Source organism: Spermophilus citellus (assembly GCF_964194105.1).
Source record: "Spermophilus citellus genome assembly, chromosome: 1".
NCBI classification, from domain to species: domain Eukaryota; kingdom Metazoa; phylum Chordata; class Mammalia; order Rodentia; family Sciuridae; genus Spermophilus; species Spermophilus citellus.
In genome coordinates this window covers 45,448,638-45,474,091 of record NC_138182.1, presented here as the reverse complement: position 1 = coordinate 45,474,091, position 25,454 = coordinate 45,448,638, and the positions used below count along the sequence as shown (strand labels likewise).

General features: G+C 36.4%; 1 protein-coding gene across 4 annotated transcripts in view; it reads right to left on the bottom strand.

The window, feature by feature from the left end:
* Window positions 1–25,454, bottom strand: part of EPSTI1 (epithelial stromal interaction 1) — a 100,592-nt gene that overhangs the window by 11,490 nt on the left and 63,648 nt on the right. For 2 of the 4 annotated variants that reach the window (XM_081308161.1, XM_081308162.1), the window contains 3 exons: window positions 23,677–23,760; window positions 18,909–19,082; window positions 9,445–9,518 (listed from right to left, as the gene is read on the bottom strand). In XM_081308161.1, the coding sequence (XP_081164287.1) occupies window positions 9,445–9,518; window positions 18,909–19,082; window positions 23,677–23,760 (332 nt within the window). The remainder of the gene's footprint in view (window positions 1–9,444; window positions 9,519–18,908; window positions 19,083–23,676; window positions 23,761–25,454) is intronic. The other 2 variants (XM_081308163.1, XM_081308164.1) reach the window with 2 other exon arrangements.

Here is a 25,454-nt window from a genome sequence, read left to right as displayed (position 1 = left end):
CCTATAGAGAACTTTTGGTAATATCGCCATTTTGATGATGTTAGTTCTGCCTATCCATGAACAGGGTATATTTTTCCATCTTCTAAGATCTTCTTCTACTTCTCTCTTTAGGGTTCTGTAGTTTTCATTGTATAAATCTTTCACCTCTTTTGTTAGGTTGATTCCCAAGTATTTTATTTTTTTTGAGGATATTGTGAATGGAGTGTTTTTCCTCATTTCCGTTTCAGAAGTTTTGTCACTGATATACAGAAATGCCTTTGATTTATGCGTGTTGATTTTATATCCTGCCACTTTGCTGAATTCATTTATTAGTTCTAGTAGTTTCTTTGTAGACCCTTTTGGGTCTTCTAGGTATAGAATCATGTCATCTGCAAATAGTGATAATTTAAGTTCTTCTTTTCCAATTTTTATGCCTTTAATTTCTTTCGTCTGTCTAATTGCTCTGGCCAGTGTTTCGAGAACTATATTGAATAGAAGTGGAGATAAAGGGCATCCCTGTCTTGTTCCGGATTTTAGAGGGAATGCCTTCAACTTTTGTCCATTCAGAATAATGCTAGCCTGAGGCTTAGCATAGATAGCTTTTACAATGTCAAGGTAAGTTCCTGTTATCCCTAGTTTTTCTAATGTTTTGAACATAAAGGGATGCTGTACTTTGTCAAATGCTTTCTCTGCATCTATCGAGATGATCATATGGTTCTTATTTTTAAGTCTATTGATGTGGTGAATAACATTTATTGATTTCCATATGTTGAACCATCCTTGCATCCCAGGGATGAATCCTACTTGATCATGGTGCACAATTTTTTTGATGTGTTTTTGTATTCGATTCGCCAGAATTTTATTGAGGATTTTTGCATCTAGGTTCATTAGAGATATTGGTCTGTAGTTTTCTTTCTTTGAGGTGTCTTTGTCTGGTTTCGGAATCAGGGTGATGTTGGCCTCATAGAATGAATTTGGAAGAGCTCCCTCTTTTTCTATTTCCTGAAATAACTTGAAAAGTATTGGTATTAATTCTTCTTTAAAGGTTTTATAAAACTCCGCTGTATACCCATCCGGTCCTGGACTTTTCTTGGTTGGTAGTCTTTTGATGGTTTCTTCAATTTCATCCATTGATATTGGTCTGTTCAGATTGTGTGTATCCTCCTGACTCAGTCTGGGCAAATCATATGACTTAAGAAATTTATCGATGTCTTCACTATCCTCTATTTTATTGGAATATAGGTTTTCAAAATAATTTCTGATTGTCTTCTGTATTTCTGTAGCATCTGTTGTGATATTGCCTTTTTCATCCCGTATGTTAGTAATTTGAGTTCTCTCTCTTCTTCTCTTCATTAGCATGGCTAAAGGTCTGTCGATCTTATTTATTTTTTCGAAGAACCAACTTTTAGTTTTGTTAATTTTTTCAATAGTTTCTTTTGTTTCAATTTCATTGATTTCTGCTCTGATTTTAATTATTTCTTGCCTTCTGCTACATTTGCTGTTGTTTTGCTCTTCCTTTTCTAGGGCTTTGAGTTGGAGTGTGAGCTCATTTATTTGTTGGTTTCTTCTTTTTTTGAGGAATGACCACCAGGCGATGAATTTTCCTCTTAAAACTGCTTTCATTGTGTCCCATAGATTCCGATATGTTGTGTCTGTATTTTCGTTTATCTCTAAGAATTTTTTGATTTCCTCCTTTATGTCTTCTGTAACCCATTGATCATTCAGTAATATATTGTTCATTTTCCATGTGATGTAGGATTTTTCCTTCCTTCTTTTATCATTGATTTCCAGTTTCATTCCATTATGATCAGATAAAATGCATGGTATTATCTCCACCCCTTTATATTTACTGAGGGTTGCCCTATGGCATAATATATGGTCTATTTTTGAGAAGGATCCATGTGCTGCTGAGAAAAAAGTATAGCCATTTGATTGATGATGGTTGATATATTCTATATAAGTCAGTTAAGTCTAGGTTATTGATTGTGGTATTGAGATCTATAGTTTCTTTATTCAACTTTTGTTTGGAGGATCTGTCCAATGCTGAGAGTGGTGTGTTGAAGTCTCCCATAATTATTGTGTTGTGGTCTATTTGATTCTTGAATTTGAGAAGAATTTTTTTTATGAATGTCGCAGCACCATTATTTGGTGCGTAAATATTGATAATTGTTATGTCTTGTTGGTGAATGGTTCCTTTTAACAGTATATAATGACCTTCTTTATCCCTTTTGATTAACTTAGTCTTGAAGTCGATTTTATTCGATATGAGGATGCCACCCCTGCTTGCTTGCGAGGACCGTGTGCGTGGTATATTTTTTCCCATCCTTTCACCTTCAGCCTGTGTATGTCTTTTCCAATCAGATGTGTCTCCTGGAGGCAGCATATTGTTGGATTTGTTTTTTTAATCCATGATACCAGCCTATGTCGCTTTATTGGAGAGTTTAAGCCATTAACATTCAGAGTTACTATTGATATATGGTTTGAACTTCCATCCATGATTGATTGTTTATCCTTTTTTTTAAAAAAAAAAAAATTTAGTTTGTTTCACCATGGTTGTCTTTCCCCTCGCCCTCTGTCTTTACTGAGGCACTTCCCACTGATGGTTTTGGTTATTGTTTTTCATTTCTTCTTCATGTAGTGTTTTGCTCAAAATGCTTTGCAATGCTGGTTTTCTGGCTGCAAATTCTTTTAACTTTTGTTTATCATGAAAGATTTTTATTTCGTTGTCATACCTGAAGCTTAATTTTGCTGGATACAGGATTCTTGGTTGGCATCCATTGTCTTTCAGTATTTGAAATACATTGTTCCATGACCTTCTTGCTTTCAGTGTCTGTGCTGAAAAATCCGTTGTTAACCGTATTGGTTTACCCCTAAATGTAATCTGTCTCCTTTCTCTTGTAGCTTTTAATATTTTCTCTTTGTTCTGTATATTGGATAGCTTCATAACAATGTGTCTTGGCGTTGGTCTACTGTGATTTTGTGTGCTCGGTGTCCTGTATGCATCTTCAATTTGTATATCTGTTTCCTTTTTTATTTCTGGGAAGTTTTCTGTAATTATTTCATCTAGCAGGTTACTCATTCCCTTGGTTTGAATCTCTGTACCTTCTTCTATCCCGATGACTCGTAAGTTTGGTTTCTTCATGTTATCCCATAACTCTTGGATGTTTGTCTCGTGATTTTTTACCAGCCTTTCTGAGTTGGCTAGACTCTTTTCAAGATGGTATATTTTGTCTTCATTATCTGACGTTCTGGTTTCTACTTGCTCCACTCTGTTAGTGATACTCTCAATTGAGTTTTTAATTTGGTTTATCGTTTCCTTCATTTCTAGAATTATTGTTTGATTATTTTTTATAATCTCTATCTCCTGATAGAGATGCTTAACTTCTTCTTTTATCTGTTTATGAAATTCATTCTGAATGTGTTCTTTCGCTGCTTGAATTTGCTGTCTTGTATCCTCCTTAAGGTTCCATTCCATCTGTCTAAGGTGTTCCTTGAGTTCTTTATATGACCATTTTTCTGATGACTCCACGTCCTCCTGAATATTTACGCTGTCCTGCATTGTTTGTAGTCCTTTTCTTCCTTGTTTTTTGAAGCTGCTCATGTTACTTCTTGTTCTGTTTGACTGCTGGGTTACTGTTTACTCCTATAAATTAATTTGATGTTTGGGAGGAAAGGTATTTGAAGGGAAGGGGTGAAGTCACTAAAGAGAATGAGAGTAGGCAGGTAGAATTCAAGGAAAGGGGGGATAAGAGAAATGAAAAGACTAAAGAAGAATAAAATAGGAACTAAAAAAGAAAAAAAATTAAAAAAAAATAATAATAATAATTTAAAAAAATAATTTAAAAAAAATTTAAATTAAAATTAGTAGCAAAAAAAAGTTTTTAAAAAAAATATTTTGTAAAAAAAAATTAATTAAACAACAAGAAAGAAAAAAATGAAACTGAAAGAAAAACCTAAATCAAAAAAAAAAAAAAAAAAAAAAACTAATAAATGCCGTCTTAGAGTTTGATTAACTTCTCTTCCAGTAGGTGGCACTTTGTCCACCAGGCCAAGTTTCTCCTGTCGATACGCGGGAACCAATCACTGTGCAGCAGCTCCTCCCAGACTGGGCAAGTCTCCAATCCTGAGTGTCTAGGGCCTCCTCTTGTGTCTAGTCACTTCCCACTTTTTCTCTAGCCATGCCCCTCTCACCACAATACTGGCTACAAGCCAGGTCTGCTGCTCCCGGGAGCCCTGTTTTCATGAACGACTGGGCACACTCTTCCAGTTTGCCATTCCCTCTGTTTGTAGAGCTTGGGGCTGAGAATCCTCAGCGGATTTTACTTGCCCTCCTGTATCCACTTCCCTGTAGCTGGTGCAAGAGACCTCAGCAGTCAGCCCTGGTGGGAGCGGTAGATCCGCGCCGCGGGGACCCGTACCACCTCTGATTCCCTCGGGCTGGCTGTAGCACTCGTGGGAGAGCTGGGAGGGGCCCTTGCGGGAGAGCTGGGAGTGGCCCTTAAGGTTTTCCCGATGTGTGGAGAGGGAAGGCTGTGGGATCACACAGCTGTAGCTGTCGGTTTCAACGAAGTTATCTCCTCCACAGCAGTCTGATGACGTTGTTTCCCTTTGCTGGGCTACCAATGCAACGGGTGGGTCCTTACTGTCTCTCCCAAGCCCCGTTTCAAACCTGTGGCCACTACTTATGAAGGCTCGGTAGGCATTTACCTTCGTATGATGAGAAGGGCTGACCAGTTGTTTCAGCCGGATGGATTAATGCCGAGTCATAGCTGTTTGTCTGCGGGAAGCAGGTGACCGGGAGTTTGAATTCAGCGGATCAGGGCTCAGTGCGTGTTCTCGGTTCACATGGATTTTAAATTGTCTCTCATCTTATCAGCTGTTTCATTTAATTCGGCAGCTCATTTGCGCGGTGAAGAGTCTGCTCTATGATGCTCTGTGGGAGGCGGTGGCAGCAGCGGCGGCGGCAGCGGCCTTCGGGACCCCCGGAGAGGGGGTGCGGGTTGGGGGAGCGATCTAGTTCTTTTGTTAGACAAAGGGACTTCCTCTCATTATCCCCCACCCATCTCACCCTACATCCAAACCAATAGAGGTCTTGTGTGCTCTCCCTACTGAATACACCCTGAATTCACTTGCTTCTTTCCATAGACTCCATTCTGGTTCTAATCTACATCACCTCTCCTGGATACTGCCCCACTCTCATCCTCTGGAATGCACTCTCCACACAACCACCTCCCTAAGTTATAAGGCTTGCTTCTACTTTAACCCTCCCATGACTTCCCATTGGCCCCTTAGGCCATCTTGTATTGCCTTACTCCTGCCTACTTTTTCTACCTCAATACAATAATCCAACCATTTGGGATTCAAAGTCCATTCCCAGGTTAGAGCCTTGCAATTGCTCCTCTCTTGATCAAAAGGCACCACACAAGTACATGTTTCTGCCTGAATCTGTGTGTCTCTGACTGTCCCTTGTACTTGGAGGCCCACTCTTCAATGAGGCCTTCTTCAGTCTATCACCTCTGATGGCTCATCACCTGTGATATCGTCCTCACAGTACTTATTTTTCCCCTTCTAAAATAATCCTGCAGTTTAATTGTTGCCTTCTGTTTCTCTCTTCCAGACTGCAGTGCCCAGGTGGTGTGATATCTTTTCTGCCTTATTTACCCCATTTTTTTTTGTGGGGGGGGGCGGGACAGGTGTTACTGGGAATTTAACTCAGGGGCACTCGACCACTGAGCCACATCCCTAGTCCTATTTTGCATTTTATTTAGAAACAGAGTCTCACTGAGTTACTTAGTGCCTCACTTTTGCTGAGGCTGGCTTTGAACTAGCTATCCTCCTGCCTCAGCTGCTGGGATTACAGAAATATGCCTCTGTGCCCAGCTTACCCCATTCTTGAACTTGAACAAAGCCTTGGCAGACTGAGCCCTGATAATGTACTTATTGAATAAATGAATTTTCTTGGCACATGTCTGTTTCTGTGAAAACAGCTGCACTGTGAAAACCCCACTACTAGAAAGGACAACATGCAACACAGCTCACTGTGCACCATTCTCACATAGTACCTTGCTTCTCATCAGGAAGCAAGGTACTATGTTCACTCCTGAGCATCAGTAACTAAGAGGGTCCTGGTGGTTGAGCTCTCTTTAATGCCTTGGAGTGTCCTCAATTGGGCTATCCACTGAAGAATGGGTCAACCAGAGATGGGGGGTGGTAAAGAGATTTTTTCTCTCTCAAACTCTTATCAAGAATACAAACAGGATACACACCTGTAATCCCAATGGCTCAGGAGGCTGAGGCAGGAGGATCATGAGTTCAAAGCCAGCCTCAGCTACTTTAGTGAATCCCTAAGCAACTAAGTGAGACCCTTGTCTCTAAATAAAATATTTAAAAAGGGCTGAGGATGTGGCTCAGTGCTTAAGCACCCCTGGGTTCAATCCCAGGTACAAGAAAAAAAAATTACAAGTAGGGTGGGGAGGAAGGAGAGAAGTAGTGTTAGGGAGTAATATTGGCCAAACAATATTTACAAGTATATAACAACAAATCCCTCATTATTTACAACTATAATACACCAATTTTTTTAAATGTGGGAAAAAATACTAATAGGAGCCAGGCTTCAAGGCACATCCTATAATTCTTGCAACTCTGGAGGCTGAAGCAGAAGGATTGCAAGTTTGAGACCAGCCTGGGCAACTTAGTGACTGTCTCAAAATAAAAAGGGCTGGAGCTATAGCTCACTTGGTAGAGCATCCCTGGGTTCAATCCCCAGCGTTGCAAAAACAAAACTAAAGAATACAAATGAGGGGAAGTTCCACTTTATATTTTTGTTATCTAGTTTGTTAGCTTTAGATTACATATATTAATATGTGTATTATAATATTAATATATGTGATTGTTGCCAAACTTGCCCTCTAGGTTTTCTTCTGAGGGTTAATATGGATATTATTAAGAGATGGTTCAAATTTCAATAAATCAATTTGGCTCACTCTGGCATTCAACTTGTGGCCCAGATCCTTTCAAGGCTTTGACCACCACTTCCCCGCAAATCCCGGCCCCATCTGTTCTCTCTGGTGTCCCTGCCTGTCTTCTCTTGCTCAAATAGTTATACTGGGTCAGGTTCAAGAGCAGGGGCAAGCTCAAGCTCATTACAGGATTCATTGAAGAGCTCATGAGGAATCCCACCAACTTTCTGTTATAAAACTCAGGATGAAGTTTTATGCTATGTGAACTAAACAGGAGAAAGCATGTTGCCTTTCCAACTCAAAATTATGCCCTTGGAGAACACTAATCTAGGTCCCCTACACACATACTATATAGCTTTTGGTATGCTATTTGTTCATTAAGAGGATATTGAGTATTGAGTCTTCTCTTATGATACCATAGGGAAGCTCTCTGTAAACTCTAGGGACAATCCAAAAGTAAGCTCTTTTCAAAAATTGATTAAGAACATAAAAATTTGTGTTTAATATTTCAAAACTGATCTCTGAGTTTATTACCCAGAGAAACTTCCTCATGGAATAAATTTTGATTTACTTTCATTAGAACCAATAAAATAGAAAATAAGGTATCAAAAATAAACAGTCCCACCAATATTTAGGTATTCAGTGGTGTGGAAATTAAATCTACAGAATGAAGGCCAAGATTCTATAACAAAAATGTAATCCTTTCCACCTCTAATCAAATAACTTGTCTTTTATTGGGTGCTATGAAAGATAAGTTTTTTGTTTTGTTTTGTTTTGTTTTGTTTTGTTTAGCAATGGGGCCTGTTAAAGTGACACATCACTATTTTTAAAAGGCTTAAAGCTTCCCAATCTAATCATTCCTCAGAAAGCCAGAGGAATAATTGGCGCGTACTAGCAAATCAGTGTTATATAATCATAATACCATTTTTTAACAGAAGTTCTTGTAAACAGTAAATGAGCAAAACCAATAAAAAGGACTAAATTTATGGCCTATTTTATAATAAACAGGTAACCATAAGGATCTCCTCCCCGCATCAGCTTACTCAACAAACAGCTAATATCTCAAAGTTTTCAGATTTTCCTTAAGACTAGAGAAACACATAAATTCACATTTGACATTTTAAAAATATTTTGATTGGACGATGGAGGTAGCATATCCATATTGCACTTAGCTAGTGTAATATTTCACTTTTGAAACTTTTACTTAAGTACTATTTGGATGTGAAATTATTTTCCTATATAAGTAGGTAGAAAAAATAATTGTGGCTTAGTCAAACAGAATAGCTCCATGAGTGAAAAACTGTCAGATTAAAAAGTCAATGTGCATGGTCAAGAAATTAGACCAGGAGGTACAAGATACAGAGAGGAGAGCATGAGAGCCCTACCCATCATAAGTGGCACCATCAGAACAGGGAGTTTTGCTGGATACATTTTATGGTCTCTTATTTATAAAATGAAATCAACACAACTCAAAAATACACCTTAGTGGTAGCAGAAAGGTTAAATACAAAAGAAAAGCTATTACTTTCAAAAGAAGAATTTGCTGCTTTAAATCATGAAAGCCTTTACGTTAAATTCTTCCCCTAACACACACAAGCACCCTCCAGTGAATTCAAATAGCCTAAGCGCCTCTGGGGAAAATCCTAGCACAGCAATGACAGACAACATGGCGGCCATTAGCACTATCACACCATGCACATGATTTTACTGGGTACTCTCAAGTGCTTATACCAGGTATTACAAATAACAGAGAGTACTTACACTTCTAAAATTCACTTACTGGTTCTATCTTGAGGCATTTCCCCCCTATTTTCCATATAAAATAGCTTTGACAAGCTTTAGTACTCAGGTACTACTTATTCTGAAGTAGCCTAGAAATGGTACAGCATCATTGCAAAGGATTATTATGATGTTCTATTCATGGAAGGCAAATTAAAAGTAACCTAATGTAAATAAATAAATAAGAAAAAAAAGTAACCCAATGTGTTTATAATGCCATCTATCCAGGCAAATGGGATGTTGTATGTTAGAGTCTGTAAACAAGTCTGGATGGCACCTGGCATTTTGCCAGAGGGAGTGGTTTGTGAAGTAACGCCATCCAGCCATTAAGTGTGGAGATTCCTTATTGGTTGACTGCTGTATCTAGTTTATGTTAATTAAGATAAGCTGTGTGGAATGTGTATACACCACCCCTGTCCTACAATAAACGGCTCCCACTCCTGCTGTATCAATGTACACAAGTTGTTCGTCACCCCCCGGTTATTTTGCTGCAGCCAGACTGCGGCCGTTGTGTGTCATGTATGTATATATGTACACATGTGCATACAGATATGTCACAGTTGACATATCTCATACATACACCATAACTCAATGACAAAGAGTTAAAGGCAATGAGTATCCCTAAACCATATTTAATATTATTACTGTAGTGTTTTCCTAAAGCACTGCAAAACTTAAAAAAGTAATTGATTTTACCAAGGATGCTTATTTTATTAGCCAGTTATACCTCCTGTGCTCGGCTTGAAGGATTCTGGCTCTTTCCTCTTCTTGCTGCTGTCGTTTAGGTTCCAGTAATTTATTCTAGGAACAATAAAAGTTTTAAAATATGGTTTTCAATTAACATGATTGTACAGAAGACATCCAAATCAATTTCATATTTAACCTTAGCTGGTGCAATATTTCACTTTTGAAACTTTTACTTAAGTACTATTTGGATGTGAAATTATTTTCCTATATAAGTAGGTAGCAAAAATAATTGTGGCTTAGTCAAACAGAATAGCTCCATGAGTGAAAAACTGTCAGATTAAATAGCCAATGTGCAATGGTCAGGAAATTAGACCAGGAGGTACAAGATATAGAGAGGAAAATACAACGTGACTCAAACTCATCTGTGTCTTACAAAAAAAAAATCAAATTAGTTTCTTTCAGAGTATCACACAATGCTATTTCTTGTTATTTCTATGGCACTTCTTTCCTAATAAATTCATAGCAACTTACAAATAAATATTGGGCTCACTTGATGCAATTCTATTGGTGAAGCATTTTCCTTCCTGGATAACAAGCACTTGTCTGTTATTGGTTAGATACTAGCAGAATTTTGAGTTCCCTCAAAGGAATACTTTGCTTCAAATAGATCACATTACTATAACTAAATCTCTAGCTTTCAACGTCCTGATTATCTCTTGAAAGAGGCAACTTCTTCCAGACTCAGTTACTACGTTTATAGTCTCATTCCAAAGAACTAGGTGCCATGAGTTCTCTAGCCTTCAAACTTCCTGGAGAAAAGTCTAAAATAAACTTAAAATTCAGATTGACATTTTAAAAACTTTATTCAAAGGCCATCTATATTCCATAGTTCCCAAAATAAAAACACCTGTTACTTACACTGTGATTATTTTTCAAATACGTCGCTCGTCCCATCAGTCCCTGATGTATAATAAATAATCCTAATTCTTACATAGATCCAGAGCAAGGGAAAATTAGAACATTTTCAAAATAATTGAATAATACTTATTCATTATTAATAAGCCTTAAGAACCTAGATGCCAAACCTTGTGCTAGGGTCTCACTCTTCCATAATGGCCTGAAGTGTTCTGTTTAACTTTTATCACTTTAACATATGAATATACCTTTAAAAGCCTACCAAGTATCAATACAATTTATTAATACTACCAAGACTTACACTAAAATAAAACCAGATCCTGTGCTCTCCTATTCCTCCACAACCACCTTCAACTCCTGTGTATGGTTTTATCTGTTAAAATTATCTCAATAGCATGTAGATTCTTCTATTTATTCATTTTTAATGGCATTTTTTTACTTCCTACTGTAGAAAAAGATTGCTCTATTTCTACCTCTACCCCAACCCCAACTTCCCCTCCTGGTGTACCTCATTCCCAGCCTTACAACTTTTTTAACGTTCACTGTGGTGGTGGTGATGGGGTCTATAGCTCCTGGCTTTAGGCTTCCAATTCATCCTCCTGTTTTCAGGTCCAGCTTACAGAGGTGCTGGGTACCTCCAGCACCTGAACTTTAATCAACTTGTGTTTTACTGGTCCTTGCACAAGAGTTCTGGCTTTTCCTGTTTCACTAATTATCTACTTCCACCTCTTACACTGACCATCTACTTTCCCGCATCAAAAATTTGGCTATTTTGTTTCTTTTTTCTATAGTTTCTTTGTCTGTTCTTTTGTTCTTATAAGTTTATGCCTTTAAAAAGTTCCTGTATTGTCTTTTTCTTGGTGGAATATGTGGAGAGGAGAACTGGATATAAGGAAATAATGTATTTTTAAAGTATGATATTTAACTAAAAGATGTTATCATTTTTAAATAATTTTTTTTCCAAAATTCTGTTACTGGACCCTCACAAAAATTCTCAAAGGTAGGTAGGTAAATAAGTATTATTTGATAAGTGAAAAAGCAATATTAGGCTTGTATTCCAGATGAGAAAACAGGATCGAAGATACAGTTTAGGTTGTCAAAAGCTAAACAGCTCACTAGTAGCAAAATAAAACTGGGGCTTAGGTTTTCTTGTACCTAATCATTTTCTGCAAGATGCATCCAAAATAAGCAATTAGGAATAAGGATAACTTCATAGCAAGTATGAACATCCATGTCCAGGATTTTGGGATCCATTCACACTTAAATGTATTAGCAGAACATATCTAACTGTGTCTAAGTCAAAATCCTTCTTGCCAAACGATACTAATTCTTTTTATATCCATTAACCCACTTTTTTTCGAGAAACAACTTTAATAGCCAGTCCATTCTACATTTAATACCATGAAGACTGAACAAACTAAGCCCTGGAATGTGATACAAAAAACTATAAGACACTTATTATGTGTTTATATATGCAAATATGCACACATATGTATGCATATAGTTACATTTTACTTTAAAATAATTTAAGATAATCTTTCACACTTGGTAAAAGGATTGCATAATCTATCTGGAAAAACAAAAACAACTATGCAATTATAGCCATGAAAAATCCTGTAAAAGAAAATAAATGAGAAAGAACAGTTCCAGCAAATACTAAAACATCATGAAAGTTAGTAATTAAAACAGTTTGAGTCTAAAAATAGAACTAACACATGGAAATATAGCTTCTCCTTAAGTAGTTGTGTTGAACGAATGCAAAGAGGGATAGTCAGTAAACGATGGTAGATTAAGCAGCTACTGAAAGAAAATAGAAATTAGATCCTTCATTTGATGTATAAAAAATAATTATAAAGGTCTAATATTTGGACCTAAAAGACTGAGCCATACATGTTTTCAAAGGATACACAGGTATATACTTATAAATTTAGAGTGATGAAGGTCCAGAAATCATAAATGAGAAAAGAATGATAAATCTGAATAAGAAAACCCAGCCAGGCATAATAGTGCACATTTTCAATCCCAGCTACTCAGGAGGCTGAGATAGGAGGATCACAAATTTCAAAGCCAACCTTGGCAACTTAATAAGACTCTGTCTCAAAACTTTTATAAAGGGCTGGGTGTATATCTCAATGGTAGAGTATTTGCCTAGCATCATGAGGCCCTGGGTTCAATCCCCAGCACCACTACCACCACCGACAAGACACACACACACACACACACACACACACACACACACAAATCATCATCATCATCATCATCATCATCATCATCCTTAGTTTTCATTTGGATAAAATAGCATAAACAAAATAAAAACATAAACTGTTAAGAAATATTTATGACAAAGGTTCATTCATTTTTCTTTCATTCATTCACTGAACAAATAGAAGACAGGCTTGGATCAATGGAATAGGGCTACGATGGTGAACAAGATAGATGAGATCATTGCTTTGTTTATTTTATAAAGAAAAGAAACCCATAAACAATTGAGAAAAACATCCTATCATAAAGCTGGCAGGGCATTTAGGCACACTGATATGAGACTAGTGGCTCAGTGAGTATATTATGTTGAGGACCAAAGAAGAAGCTAAAACCTCATATAACCAGTAAGGAAAAGACTAACCAAGCAGAACAAGGGTCAAAAATAGGAACAGGCATCTCTTGAATAAATGTCAGATTACCATTCAAAATTATCATCATTTTTACTCAAAAAATTGAGTGATGAGATAAAAATTTTTCTATCATATTGGAAAAAAATCAGAAAACTTTGACAGAAAATCAGATACATTCAAGTGTACCTAGATAAGTGAAAAAGATAAGCGAAAACTAATTCTGTTTGTGGAGGAAAAATTAGCAGTAACAATCAAGATTTAAAATGTGCACATTTTTTGCATAAGTGTTTTTAAAGTACATGTATATGATATAGTATATGGATATTTACCATTGTCATTGAAACTGTAAATGTTCAGGGAAAAATGTTAATGTCCACAAATAAGGACAACTTAGACCATCCACTCAATGGAATACTATGAAACTGTTACAAAGAATAAGAGAGGTCTGGTTTGGGGGGAGAGGGCAGAGAGGGCCTATGGAGAAATCTCTAAATTATATTAAGCCATCAAAGGTAAATCCAGAGCATTTTCTTGTGATCCCTCCATATAAGTAAAAAATATATACATGTATCCATTTCCACTTTTATATGTTGCCATGTATCTTGTTTAAAATGTTTTATGGGAAAATACACAAGAAAATGTTAGCTATAATTACCACTGAGTAGAGGAACTTGGAGGGCAGGGGAAGAAAGCTTTAATATCAGATATAGTTTTTGTTTGTTAATGTTACAACTTATTACTTCTTCATTCCATCACTAAAGATTTACTGCCCAGATACTGGCCAAATTATGTTGTTCTATTGTGTGCATCTATGAATATGTAACAACACATCCCATCATTATGTACAGCTACAGTGCACCAATTAAAACAATGTGAAAGAAAAAAAAGGATGTCCTGCCCACGTGGAAGGCCATTTGTTTCTTTCTGCTCTCCTTTATTTAAAAATTCCAATATATCTTTTAATATTTAGAGATGTAAAAGAGGAAGACTATTGTTATAAAGCTAAGAACTGCTAGGAAGGAAGAAAAGAGAAAGGGAAGAACAGACATCATCGAGACAGGGACGGGGACAGCAGATAAAAATCTGGTGGAAAACGGGACAGGGTGCTGATGAGATATCACCATGCAAGAACATTGCTCTAGATGGCAGAAGGGAGGTGCTGGCATAGCTGCACTCAGGATTATTATAGCTAGCAAGGCGTATTTACTAGGAAATGACAGTTTTTTGTACCAAAAAGGATACTTTCAATGAATTAATTTGTTCCACTGAACTGACAGCCACCAAGGATGTATCTGCACGCCTGATAAGCATATTCTTGGTTCATTTATGGGTTCTCACATGGAAGTGCAATATCTAGTTGGACAAATGCAAAATAAGTTGCTCTTGTTTCAAGGACTGAGCTGGAAACATTAAGAGAATTGAAACACTGTAGGCAGTAGGGAGATGACATACAACATTGGGAACAGTGTTCCACTCACCACAAATTTGCTAAGCACCAACCAACTTCCTAGATTCGTGCTGAAGGCATGGATACAAATGAGACAGAGCTCTCCACAAAAGAAGTCACAGTATAATGAGGGAGGCAGACCCTGAGACAACTGTGATACGAAGCAAAAAGAAATGCATTGTTGAGCATGAGTTCAAACAATGATGTGGAAATACAAAGACGAAAACAAGAGAAATGGGTGTTCAACATTTTATTTATATCCACCAACGCTCTCCAAGGAGAGGAAGCATGGCTTATCACTGTGCTACACAACTCCCTACATTCAGGCAGAGCTCTACACAAAGAGGGCACTTCAGTGAAACACCACCTTGGAGATGCTAAGAACAGAACTTCCTGTAAATGTTGTCCAGGTGATCTATGGTAAATGAGGACAACACTGCACACAGTGCCACTGCCTGCTCATGCCAGGGGAGGTGTGGGATAGCACCCAGGGTCTGTGCTTAGAGCCCAAGCTACCAGCAAGAAGTAGAGGGGTTGCCATCTCCCCATAGAGGTTGTGAGAATCAATGCTCTGGGCTCCAATTTGCTAGTAGTGCCCTGCTCTATCCAAGGGTCAGCTCACAACAGACAGGTGAGTGCAAGTCTGACGGCTTGAGAAACCTGATGAGGCTGGAGTGAAAATCTTGCTCAAAAGCAACGCTCTAGTATAGCAATTGAAGACGAAGACAGAGCCATTTTAAAATCATGTCTGAATCCCACTGGGGCGTGTTCTGACATGGTTCAGCCTGACTGCTTCAAGTAAACATTAAAGTGCCATCGCCTGGCAGGACAAACTTCTCCCAGGAGAGGATGCTCTCTCAACTCAACAAGAGAAAAGGATGGTGAAAGCAGGAGGGGAAAGGCCAAGAAGTTAAAAAAAAAAAAAAAAAAAAAAAAAAAAAAAAAAAAAAAAAAAAAAAAAACTACTGCCTTTGAATGTTAAATCCAGAAGAACTTTTAGGGGAAGGAGAAACCTTAAAGAAACTCTGTTCTGAGGATCTTCACAGTGACACTCCCCCACCCCAAAGATGACCTTAGCTAGCAAGAATGAGAAGAAAACAGGGAAACACACTCAAAAATTAAGAGAAGACAAGCCAAATCAAAGGAAATAGATACTAATGGGTGAAGTAGGAAAATTTTTTTTTAAATAGCACAAATATGTCATTTTAATGTAAATATAAATAAACGCACTCCAGCTACAATAATCACATGTGTAGTTCTGTATCTCCCACCAAGAAATAATCCCTATCAACTTTCTCCTCTTTAAAAAAAAACACTTTTCTTTCATTAAAGTCATTTTTGATTTAGTGTGAAAAATGTAGCTACTACAGAAACTATCAAAAAAAAAAAAAAAACAAAATAGCTGGTACAGTGGCGCACCCCTATAATCCCAGCCTCTTGGGAGGCCGAGGCAAGAGGATCATAAGTTCAAAGCCAGCCTCAGCAATTTAGCAAGGCCCTAAGCAACACAGCAAGACCCTGTCCCTAAATAAAATACAAAAAAAAAAAAAAAATGGCTGAGGATGTGGCTCAGTGGTTAAGCATTGGTTGAATCCCCGGTACCAAAGGAAAAAAAAAAAAAAGAAAAAGAAAAACAAAACGATCACTCATAAAATTCCCCACACAGAGATAAGCTCCTTTAACATGTCAGTATATTTTCTTCTTGATTTACACACATAGATTATAATTCTTATCACCTTGGGTCACATTTTCAGGCTTACCACGTGTTAGGCGTTAGGATAAATTCTACTTGCTTTCTCTCATTTGATCCTAGAAACAAAGTCATGAGGCAAATAACATCACTATCAGCTCTAACAGATGAGGCTTAGAGAAATGAAGTAATTTGCACAAAGTGCAATAAGAAAAGGAGGTAGGTTTTAACATTTGTCTGCATTCTGTTTTATAATCTATTTTCCATGTACGTGAGCATATTTCCATGTCATTAAAATATGGTAGTAACTGCTGCAAAGATTTCTCAACTCTTAAAAACTTCAAATCCTCTATCACTGAAAAATTGCTTCAAAGTTTCCATTAATCTCATTTTTAAAATGATCAAACTTGTACATCCATCTTGTATACATCTTTACTTATTTCCTAAGAACTAATGTATACCTTTTAGAACTAACATTTTAACTTTGAGGAAACTTCAGAATTTGATATTGCCAAAGAGACTTCCAGTTTATTTTGTCCCTTGAGTTATTACTGGATGAGTTTGCAATAGTCTACATTAATAGCTACTAGTGTAAGTCCTTGCCCCAGAAAAATGCACAAATGATTCACATTTTTTCTAGAGTTTCTTATTTAATTTCATAATTATTCTCCAGGTTAAAATTTAAAAATAGTTTTTCAAACTAACTCAAGGTCCACTGAAAATTTTATTAGAATTGCATTAAATTCACCCTTAATTTGGACAGAACTATAATTACTGCAATATTGAGTTTTACCACTCAGGAGCATTAGCCATCTCTGCTGTATTCAAATTGATTTTTATGCATTCTAGGAAAGCTTTTGTTTTTCAGCTATTGAGCAATTTTTTACATAGTTGGTCTTTGATGGGATCTTTTTTATCCCATTATATTTTTCTAGTTAATTTTGCTGGTATTTAAGAAAGCTGATTCATGTATGTTTGTTTGTGTGTGTGTGTGTGTGTGTGTGTGTGTGTGTGTGTTTTACACATTTTGTAACCAAGTCTCCTTTATTGAACTCATTTTCTTCTACCATGTCTCAGCTAATTCTCCTGGTTTACAGGCAAATTGCTCTTGTTCATAAATATAATTCCAATTGAAAAACTGATTTTGAATTTTTGTTTCTTATCAAGCTAGCTAAAATAATTTCCAAACTTTGTTCCAGGCAATATTAATAGTCTTCCTCCAAATAACTTTGCATTAAGGGTTTCCTATCAAATACCTTTGAGAAGCACTAAGTTAGAATTTCCAGGATACTGATTCATGTAGGGATTGCAAACAACCTTATGTTTTTCACTGTTCTAGAACCTCTAAAGATAATATTGGTTATTGCTTTGGAAAAATATGTATGTCAAGAATATCCTTTTTTTTTCATAGTTCACTGAAGTGTTATGGGTGATTTTTTTGTGTTTTTTTTTTTTGACAAAAGTTAAAATTTATCAATGTCTTTTTTGTTACTAAAGAGATGGCCAAACATTTTTTCTCTCAATTTTTTTTCCTATTGCAGTGATAAGATATAGTAAGTTATAGATGGCTAATTATCTTTGTATTCCTAGAATAAACTCTACTTTGCCTTGGTAAAATACTATTTCAGAGAAAAATTCCAGTAATTGAATTTTCTTTTTCTTTCTTTCTTTCTTTTTTTTTTTTTTTTTTTTTTTTTTTAGCAGGGGGCTGGTTACTGGGGATTGAACTCTGGGGTAATCGACCACTGAACCACATCCCCAGCCTTATTTTGTATTTTATTTAGAGACAGGGTCTCACTGTGTTGCTTAGGGTCTCACTAGTTGCTGAAGCTGGCTTTAAACTCACGATCCTCCTGCCTCAGCCTTCAGAGCCAGTGGGATTACAGGCATGCGCCACTATGCCCAGCTGAATTTTCTTTCAGATCTCAATCTCTGTCCTTATGAGACCATGTATCTACAAGGGGTGTGGGGGGGGCACACACATGCACATGTGCTTCGTTTATCAGACTGTAACATCATGGGGATGATAGTTAAATAAAATACTAAAGTGTTTCATCTTTTCCTTAGTCTGAAACATTTATAAAGCACACACGAAAAAAAAAAAAAAGTCTGTTCTTGAACATTTGAAAGAACTTGCTTCTAAAATTATCCAAGTTCAGTCCACTGGGGAAAGTAATTCTCAGAAAACTTTCCAAATCGTGTATTTTCATTAGCCTTTGCGTATTTTAATTCTTTGAGTCATTTTATAGTTATATTTTCCTGGAAAAAAAATTTCACATAATCCAGATTTTCAGTATATTAGCACAGTATTACCTGTAGGAATTTATATGTAATCTTTTCCAAATCTATGGTTCCAGTTCTTTACTTATAATGTTGTGTATTTGCTAATCTCTTCTCGATTAGACTTCCTGCAGATTTATTTTGACTTTATCAAAAAGTAAGTGGCTGGATTTTTACAACAGCTATTTCTTCAAGTTTTATTATTAATTTCTGTTCTTATCATAATTACTTCCTTCAGTATCATTTAATATTCTTGCTCTAAATTCCTGGATTGGATGCTTAATTCATTTCTTTCCTTTTTTAGTACTGAATGGATTAAAGTTTTAGTTTTCTTTCTCTGAGCACAGCTTTGATGCATTCCCCATAAAATGTTTTTACTAAAATTTTTTATGGGTTCCTCAAAAATTTTGTCACCCAAAATATTTTCTGATTTTTTTTTTTGGTGTTTTGCTTTCTAAACAACTATAAAATTAATAACCATGCAAAAATCAATAAGTGCAATCAGCCTATTGGAGATTTTAAGAAATTCCTGAAAGGTAAAGGGAAGATAAATAAGTTACCTGGGAAAGCACATGCGTAGGATCAACTGGAGCTGAGTTGGCAGTGCTTCTGAAGGAGCTCTCAGAGGGAATGCTGGGGTGACCAACTGGAGATCTGTATTGAGAGCAGCCTGGTGGTGGGCTCGGTCCCCTCCCACTCTTCTGCTGCATAGCAGGAAGCACCGACACAACTCTCTGGGTAAGCAGGAAAAGGGTCAGGAGAGATGGTCTCAGAGGAAAAGGGTAAGGTCCCTAGAACCCAGTGGCCACAGGAAAAAAGAGGAGCTACCATACCCAGAAGACAAGCTCCCCATTCACCACACTTAGCAACATGTCCAAATAAACATGAGAAGAATCACCAAACGTTTGAGGCACAAAATCACGGGCAATAAAAAATTTAAAAGGAAAGACAAAAAAGTATACAGTTAGTGTATTAAATATAAAACTTTAATGTTTGTATAGTTACCATCAATGGCGAAATGAGAAAGAATATTGTAATCCGAAAGCAGAACCCTGCTATGAAAAAGTAAATCAGTTATCTTGGTGAGTAAACAGATTTTTCAATACAGGTGCCAAATAAGTATGGCAGAGTTTTGAAATAATCTACTGAGTAGGATGACCTAGCTAAGGACTTCTACCAGAATAAAAGGAAAAAAAGGGAAGAGAGGAAATATAAGAAACAATGAAGAGATATGGAGAAGAGATCTGGAATGTCTGAAATCCATTTGATAGATGTCCGAGAATGGCGAGCAGGGACAGTACAGGGGAATAAACATAAAAGGGAAAAGGAAAACTGAAGAGAGACGCATATGTTCCGATTAAGAGAGACAACCAAAGGCTAGGCAAGATTAAAAACAAAAACACACACCGTAAAATTTCTGGTCGCAGAGGAAGGGAGGGAGAAAAACTGAAAGAGAGGCAATAAATAAATGGAACCAGAGAAAATGCAACCAGAGAGTCAGAAAAATAAAGTATCATTAATGAAAAGTAAATTATGCGACAAGAATACAAACGTGAAATTACACTAGCAACCATAATAAATAAGAACAAATCAAATCTACCTTTACTATAAAACTGAATAAAAAGAAAACCATCCATTTTGGTCACAGAAATCTATTTTAAACCAGGTGTTACAGGTTAAAATTAAATGAGAAAAGAAAATGCCACATAAATGATAACAACAAGAACAAAAAACAGGTACTGGAAATATCAGAATGAGAAAATAGACCAAAAAAAAAAAAGTAATCAAGCTGAAAAATCATTAAATGGAAAGAACAGAATACTTCAAATCAATAAAAAAACTATTCTGAAAGACTTTTGCCTTAGTCTCAATACAGTTCATGTCCATAGGAGAACCCATCACAATCTAGGGGAAAGGAACTCCTGCGAACCACTTGGGACTGAATCCTAAGGCTGGGATGGAGTCCCCTTTCTCTCACACACAGACTGTACAAAGTGGGATAGATGCCTGAAAAAAAAATCAGGGTTGTAGGAGAGAAAGAGGCAATTAACATTATTATAGCTCCCTGAAGTCATCACTACCCATAATTCATTTCCTTACAACATTAATTACTATACAGAGGTGAATCACTATAAAACAAAATGTACAATGTTTTCTTTCTTTGCCTCATTTTAATTGCTATCGCCTCCATTAAAATGTAAATTTCAGGAGGGCCAGGACCTTGTCTATATTGTTCTTTTTTAAATTATTATTTTACTTTATCGGTGATCTTTATTAAGTGGAGAAGGCTTCTATTTCTTTTATTAAATCAATTTTAACTGACACAAAAGAACATAAAAATTGTGCACATTAACAAGGCATCATGTGACATTTTAATGAATGTGTACATTATATAATGTTTAAAGCAAGCTAAACACATCTATCTCCTCAAACACTTTATGGTTAAAGTGTTTCTTTATGGTTAAAGTGTTTACATTTCTTTATGGTTGAAACTTCAGTCCTTTTCCTCTATGTTTCTGAAATTCAGAGTACACTACTGGTGTGTATAGTCAACATCCTGTTTAGAACCAGGTGACACAGGTTAAAATAAACTAACTATAACTTAGTATCTGATGATCAACATTTCCCCCTCCCGCCACCCCCAGCTTATTCTGTTTTTAATTATAGCTTCAGGATCTTGTGCAAAGTTCAACACATAATAGGAATTCGAGTTGATAGAATGAATGAATGAACAAATACTGAGATAGATTACTCTGAGGTAGATCAACCAGAAGAGCACAGTTTTGTTTTGTTTTTTAAGTCAGAAAAAGAAACCATTAAAGGTTATCACACAGTGTTACAGAGTTATAGAGAGATAGGTATTGCAAAAAAGACCACTGAATTGTATATTCAGAAGCTACTTTACCTTTAGGGAGCAATTTCAGTAAAAGCATTTGTGAATATGAACCAGATCATAAGGAATTAAGAATGAAATGCATAATAAACAAGTGGTTGCAGTAAGATTTTGTCTTTCTTCTCCCTTGTAAAAACAGAAGAAGGGGTTACTCTGAGGATAGCAGAATCAAGGAAGGAGTGAGTTGGTTGGTTTATTTTAGAATGGTAGGAGTGAGCATACTCACTGACAAGAAAAAAAAAACAGTCAGTGAAGAAGAATATATAGAAGGGATAGGAAAAAAGAAAATTCTAAATAAGTATCTAGAAGAGGGAACTGAATCAAATTAAAATACTAAGAGGTTAACCTTAAGGATAAACCTATTGTCCTCAGAGGCCAAGAAGAACATGAAAGTCAGAGATGCCTAGAGCTAAATAAATGTATTGAGACCTTAATTTAATTTAAATTATCTCTCTCTGAATTACTCCATAGCATGCATTCAATGCATGTTTGTTGAATGAAAGTAATGAATAATCAGGAATAGTTGCAATGACACAAATGTATTGTTTTCTCTCTCTCCTTACCATAAACATGATATTATTGGTTTCTTAGGGTAAATCACTGAGTGATAAGAAAGGAGAGAGTCTACCCATTGGGAAATGCCTTCAGTGGATACTTCCCAATGACAGATTGAGCAAGGAGGGAGGAGAAGCAAAAATAAAGTAGAACAGATGGGTAAATATCCTTATATATTTTACTGTTATAAGTCCCTAAAGAAGGAATTATCTAGGTACTAAATTTATTCATTTCACTGACAGCCATATCCAATAATCTAGATAAAAGGAGAGGTAATAAAAATGTGTTCAATCAATAACCAGAAAACACATATGTCCCAAAATTTGTCTAAATCTAGACTAAAAACAAGATTAAGAAATAAAATGTTTAATTTTCAGTGTTCAACAGCTCAATCTGAAAATGAAATGTGATTTTCTAAAGTCTTTAGTATTCACCTTGTGAAATGTTCTTCTTTTAGTAGTTTTCATGTCCCAAATATATAACCAAACTTTATAAAACATTACTTAAAATCCACAAGAAGTTCCTTTAGAGGAAATCATGCCTACAATTGACTACAGTCTCCTTAGTAACTAAGTACCTCAGAACATGATATTAAGTTGGAAGCTCACATTGAGAGTCAAACAATTTCACATCATTTGTCAGACATTATTGAAAATACAATATGAATATACACCAGATTTAGCTTCTACTTAACAATTATTAGAATCTTGCTGTAATGCTGTTTATTTAACTGGGGATTTTAAGATGAAGAGATTGTCAAAACAAAAAGATAGTCGCTTACTAAAAAATACTAAGAGGTAAAAATGTTTCATTATTCTTTATTACTTACATAGTAGCTTAATCACTAAATTTTCAACTCAATGTTATTTTTCTCAATGGTTTAATGACCACCCACAAGGTACAATATGGTCACTAAAGTCATTTATACTGCCTGCTTCATGAAACATGAGTGAGGAAGGGGTTGACCACTATTAGGAGGACTGTGGCACTTAAAAGGATCAAATTACTTCACAACGTGATTTTTACATCTAATGGCTATAATAAATATCCTTGTGAAGCAAAAGACATAACTAAAAATAAATTCAACCAAGGAAATCAGAATGGGAGTTAGAATTCTAGTTAATTGTATAATTGGAAAAAAAAAACAGGTTTGAGAGATGTTCTAGAAGAAGGTTTTTATCAACCACCAATATAGCAAGAAGAATATTAGGACAGGAGAATATGATATTCATCTGATGGCTGGTCTTCCTCAGCATTCTCATCTCATGCTAAAGAGCTTCTGACCCTCGGAACCTATTCATCAAAGGTGAGAGCCACCATCGTTTCCATTCGGGAAATTTCATTTGGTTGATGTGAATGGGCCCTTCAGCACTTGGAGATATCTAATTTATTTCACTTATTTTTATTGCTTAAACTATTTGTAAAACCTCACATTATTTGTGTACATATGTAGTATATCTTTATGTATTGTTTTAGGTGAATACTGAAGCCAGTCTCATAACTCTGTATGCCTACTTTGCTATGTATCATAGTATTCTTTGGCCACCATCTATAATTTCACATAAAATGTCAGTGATGTTGGCTATGTTTTATTTTGCAGATCAGAAGTCCACATTTGCTCCATGGTCTTTTCCATGAGTTGCCATCACCAGCTGTGTAGCACACCGCAGCCTGCAATGGAGGCTAGGTATGCCAAAGATGTTGACCAGAAGGATCCATCCCTATACTCTTAAAAAATGCCTAGAATTCACCTCTTATTGATGCTTGTGTTATTTTTTCAAAATTTTCATGTATCTAAATATTTCTGCTCAGAAGCCCTTAAAAAATACCCACTACTTCAAGCAAACAATTAGCAATAACTAGTAGGGTCTCGAAAATACCTTCTGCTTTTGTTCATCTTTCATCTTTTGCAATCGTTGGTTTTCCTTCTCTCTTAGAGAATCTTTATAAGCTCGGTTACCAGCCTGTAAAGATACAGTGGGGAAAAGTCCATAGGAAAAACATCACCACAGTACATCAATCTGCTCACGATGGACTGGTGCTAATAATTCAACCTCTGTACTGAGCAAACACTAAGCTCTCCACATACACTGGCTTATTGATTGATTTATGCATGCATCTGAAGACATCCCTTGGGATATATAAAAAGAAGGCTAGTATAAGCACAATCATCCAGCACATTTTAAAGGATGATTTAACTGTTTGTTTAATTAAGCTTTAAAATTTTCCCCTCAGAGATAACCAACATAATTTATTCCTTCTGGTAGAAGTTGAAGATTTTTTCAAGAATATCCAACTAGCTGATGAGTCCCTATCAGAGACATGTCCACTGCTCATTAATGATCACCTATTAAATTTGTCAACTGGAAATTGATACCATATAATTCCAACGATGCTTTTTTTTTCTGAATTTTTGCAACCCTAATCTGTACCTGAAGCACATTTCTAGTTCTGAGAGGGAAAGCAAAGCCTGTTCTGGAGCACAGGAGCCTCAGGAGAGCCAGGACCTGCTGTAGGATGTCCTTCTGTCATTCTGACCCACCAACCACATCAGGGTTCCACACATCTAGTGACCACATATTCTGAAATGTATGAGATTTCAATTACAGAGGGTCCCTGATTTACAATGGTTCAACTTGTGATTTTTCAAGTCCATAATGGTGCAAAAGCGGTACACATTCTAGAGAAATTGTATTTCAAAGTTTGATCTTTTCCCAGGCTAGCAATATGCAGTAAAATACTATCTCTACATGCTTAGCAGGGGCAGTGAGCTGCAGCTCCCGTCAGACCCACGATCACAAGGATAAACCATCGGCACTCTACACTGTGTGTGTTGCTAAGCTAGGCTGTTCAATGGAGCAGAAGTATTAAATGCATTTTCAATCTTGTGATATTTTCAACTTAGGGTGGGTTTATTGGGATATAACCCCATCAAGAACATCTGTATTCTGTTCATTTGTCATGTACTTCTTCTCCCTCACATTGACTTGTAGGCCCAGCTCCTGAAAGGCAGAGAGGCCAGCCTAAAATCCAATCCATAGGAAATTCCACTCTTCTCATAAAACTCCCAGCAGCACCATGGCATCAAGCTACATATTTCAGGCCTCGTTCTCTGAACTAATAATCCATAAAGTTCATGTAGGCTGTTTCCCCCTTTTTCCTTACTGTAATTTTTCTCAAGCACTTCTTAGTTAATTCTCCCATTCCTGTCACTATAAAAACCCATATATCATCAAACAGTAAGAACCACTTTCCAGTGAGAGAGAGAAGCTTTTGGAATTGTACCATCTCCAGGAATACCAATGAGAATAGAGGAGCTCCATGTGTTCAGAAATCCCTCATATCTCCAAAATCTACTACATCAGACAGGTAAAACTACAAACTATGATTGTCTTTTATCTATATGCAAACACAAGGGGACTGTGAAAAGCTACTGAAGGTAGGGAGTGGCTCTCTGATGACCCCTTCTTTTTTATATTACAGAAGGTGAGTCTTCATCGCAAATATTTTACATAAGACCCAGCAAGCAGGCAAGAAAGGAAACTGAGGGAAGAAGACAGTTTCTGTTTAGGAAATTCAAAAGCAGAGTATTATATATCATTAAAGTAAATATTATGACTTAAGCAAAGAATTGAAATTCTATTTGAATACCTTCCTT